Source organism: Bicyclus anynana, chromosome 5, assembly GCF_947172395.1.
Source record: "Bicyclus anynana chromosome 5, ilBicAnyn1.1, whole genome shotgun sequence".
Taxonomy (NCBI): Eukaryota; Metazoa; Arthropoda; class Insecta; order Lepidoptera; family Nymphalidae; genus Bicyclus; species Bicyclus anynana.
Window position 1 is genome coordinate 7169611 of NC_069087.1, and position 4059 is coordinate 7173669.

The following is a 4059-nucleotide window of genomic DNA, read 5'->3' on the forward strand; positions in this document are numbered from 1 at the left end:
TATTTACCTCACACCAATTATTGTATAGGACCTGTCTCGCTAGACGTTACTTTTCTGTCAAAGTATATGATCAACGATCTAATGCGATTATTAATTTATTAAAGACTGTCTCTATAGAATCAATGTTATACACTTGTAATTATTGTGTTCGTTGGTTATTTTTTTGAATTTGTATCGATATGTACTTGTCCTTCTATAATTATTTGGTTTATGGAATAAACGCATAGGCTACTTTTCATCGCGGAAAAATCTTGGTTCCCGCAGGATTTGTGAAAAACCGAATTCGACGCGGAACGACGCGGGTGTCCGCTAAATAAGTCTTAATATAAAAAGAATACACATATCACTGTCAAAAATAGACTAAAACTCAATTTGAAGTCTATTTTCACTTTGGTCACAATTTGCCAGGACAGCTAGTATTAATTAATATTTATTCATACTACACATAAATATTTATATATTTTCTCAACTCATCACACAAATATTGTGCAGTTGTGTGAATCAAACCCACAGCCGTGGATGCTGAAAGCAGGGTTACTACCCACTGCACCATGTGGCTGTCATACATAGTCTAGTACAAAATGATATTTTTCATCTATTAATAATTATGTAAATCACAATTTCACAATTTAGGCACCAATGCTAAATTAAACAAACAATAACATTTCATTAAATATATTCTTTATAAATTAATTTGATATTGCTAATTTTATGTGGTTAAAGCAGCCCATGGTGGAGACATAGGAGCTGGATTTTGCAAATACGACATCACCACAGCAGATATTGAAAGCATAAACGAGCTGACAATCTGAAACAAAAAAAAAATTACATTAATTTCTATGGGTATTTCCACACAGTACTGGTAACCCAGTGAAGCTTTTTGCTACCTTTGAAATATATTAACATACCTAATAATCACATTCACAATTACATCCTAAGTCATCTATCACCAAATGATAATATATTTAGGATATTAGAAAAAACGAGACAAAATGAATGTCTGATTGTGCTGGGTCTAATATTTATGAGTGGCCATGGATTTTAAAAATCTAACCACTGTTACCCTTTGAATATTCATTAATTAACTGTCGTCAATATAACATCAGGCTTCTTCATCACTTAACTCCCTATGCAGTTCGCACTTAACCACTTGGCAGGGGCACTGCCATGCCCCCAGATAATAATAGAAGTTAAAGAAATATATAACATTGTAAAACTTATTATACAAACACCTGTATAAAGATATTACTTTAGTTAATCTAAAGCATTATTTGCACTAAATAATTAATTTATAATAGCACTTTGAACATATATTAATTTCTGTAGCCAGTTTGTACATACCTGCTTGGTGTCATCAGACACTCTTGAATTAGCAAAGCTAATACTGGAACAGAAGACAGCAGTCCAAGCACACCATTTGAGACGCATCATCAGTCCACACATAGAAAAGACCATACCTAAAAACAAATACATATTTTAAAAATACATTTTGGAAGTGATTAAGCAAAAACAATCAGGGCACATGTTAACTATGATGCTTTGTCATTATGACTTTTGTTATTGTCACCTACTACCACCAATAATAACCCTATCTCACTGAGCTACCAAATGCACTCATTTTTTTTGTTACTGTTAGTTATTTCACAGAACAATGACAAGCTGTTATCTATTTTAATATCACGCAGCTTGGCAACAATCTCACTGTCACAAAGTAAAGTCAGTAAGGGGTAAGTATAATTTAATCAGAATTTTTGGAAATTAATTCTGTTTTAACCCTAGTCTCAGAAGTTTGTTAAGTTAGGAAATGATTTAAAAAAAATAAATTGCATAAATTCCTGTCATTGGTATGACAAATTCTTTAATCTTGTTCTAATTCCTCTTCTTGTAATTTAAGGCGAGTTAAGCCTGAGATTTCTCCTAATAATAACTTGTTAATATACTCAAAGAGCATAAAAGTTAATTGTCTTGAGCTTGTACAGATGCCTACAACACATTCAATTGGGATGTAAAACCACATAATACTACTTCCTTTTTACTGGGGTGAAGTTAAGCTAATATAATGAATATGTGTAAAATTTTAAACTACGAATCAAACCCTGATTATTAACCACATTCACAACTATTCTATCCATTTATTTGATAGTTATGCTTGATTGGTATGATTTACAATCACTCCTGAAGTCCAAGTTAGAGCATGCTTGCCTATAAAAATCTATCGACTAATGATGCTTTACAAACAAAAAACAATTAAGTATTTATACTGGTCTACATAAGTAGGTCAAGGATTTAGTGCACATTTTGTACTGTTAAGTATTACTTACCCAAAATGTTCATATAATCAGTGGTGAGATCCTCTGCTGGGGCCGAGGTGGGCGGCGGAGGTTTATAGCGACGCTCCCGGTCAGCTCGCCGAGGGTCTGCTGATAATTGCATCTGAAATTGTCACGAGATACGTCGATAATTGCTTTATTCAAAACCCCCTATAAACAATTTATTATGTCAAAACCTCTGGTTATACCTAACATGATTGTAGCTATTGTCATACCTTTTGTGGGTTTAATATTGGTCCGCAAATAGTTGAAACTTCTACGTTTTACAACACCAAAAAATGTATTTCAAAATACGATTAATTTCTTGGGGTGCTGGTATTCGCCTATCCTTTTAAACTTAATTTACAAGCAGATGTACAAACTATAGTTAATTTAAAGCGTTATTTGCATTGAACAATTGGAACACCAATAAATTCTATAGAAATTCACAGTAATCATTCAGTTAATTTAATTTCTATTTTCATAATTTTACACAAAAAAGTGTACTTGACTACTTGTCAAGTTGAGTTGTCAAGTCATGTTCACAGACCACAAATGAAGTTCATGTAACTAATCATGTTCATGTAACTAATTTCTGTCAATGTCATTAATTGACATTTGACTTTTTTTCCTACGTTGGCTTTACGGCACAGAAATTCAAGCTCTTTTGAACCGTTGACAGATTAATGACTCAAATGGCACAGACAGGACTGGACACAGTTTGGCTATAGTATAATCAATAATCGTGCGAATTTTCTGACAGATGCTAATGTCACTTTGTAAAATAATAAAATTTTTTACCTATTTGCCCTGATCTCTAAGGGTACCACTACTTCCGATTTGAAAATTTAAGCCGAGCTACTCAAGCCTACCCCTACCCTAAGTAAGTACCTAAGTATGTCCTCCTGGTTCTAAGGTACCTCTCCACAAATTGTCAGCCAAATTGGTCCAGCCATTCTTGTGTTGTAAGTATTGTAACAAACCCGACTTAATATAGATACTAATATTATATAGGGGAAAGATTTGATTGTTTGTTTGTTTGCATTGAATAAACAATGACTATTCAAATGTTCGACTCTGTGATGGTCAAAAAACTACAATTTAAAACAAATATCTAGAGCCTAAGCCAACGCAAAACTAAGTTTAAAATCGTCTGATGATGAAAATAAAGATGAAGAAAAAGTAGAGACATTAAAAATAACAATAAATTTATGACTCTAATATCGGAACTCCGAAGATCAATGAGAGTGCATACGGTTCTATACTGAGCAGGGACCAATGTGTTGGTTGGAACTCCTTCAATATTTCTTTATATTTTATCTTCCATTTTAAAATATTTAGTTTAAACTTATGTCATATTAAATGACATTGGGTTTTAACAATTTTAAATAGGATTTAAAAAAAAATAATTTAAAATTAATCCTAATTTCATGTAATACAAAAAAATGAGTAAATGAGTCTATGACCCTATTTATGCAACAATATTTTATTAATAGAGATAGTAAATAAAAAGTAAATTTTATAGAGATAGTAAAAATCTGATCTATTAATTAAAAGCATTCATTTAATTTTATTTGTCTCAGTTATTAGTCAAATTAAATAAGGTCTTAGAATAATTTTATTTTTATCACTGTGACTCAAAATAGGTTTTACGTTTATTATTAAGCCTTAAACTGAGAAATTTCTTAATAAATAACAGATGTAGCTGTTATTTATTAAAATTATTTACTAATTTGGTTCAACATATTGA

The 4059-nt window shown here is 31.5% G+C and overlaps 1 protein-coding gene across 1 annotated transcript; it reads right to left on the bottom strand.

Moving 5' to 3' along the window:
- Window positions 1–659: 659 nt before the first annotated feature.
- On the bottom strand, window positions 660–2872 carry LOC112054720 (protein Asterix). The gene is made up of 4 exons (XM_024094592.2): window positions 2546–2872; window positions 2322–2433; window positions 1342–1457; window positions 660–808 (listed from the first exon to the last, which is right to left on the bottom strand). The coding sequence occupies exons 2-4, from the start codon at window positions 2431–2433 to the stop codon at window positions 710–712; spliced, it is 327 nt and encodes a 108-aa protein (XP_023950360.1). The 5' UTR covers window positions 2546–2872; the 3' UTR covers window positions 660–709.
- Between the last annotated feature and the right edge of the window lie 1187 nt (window positions 2873–4059).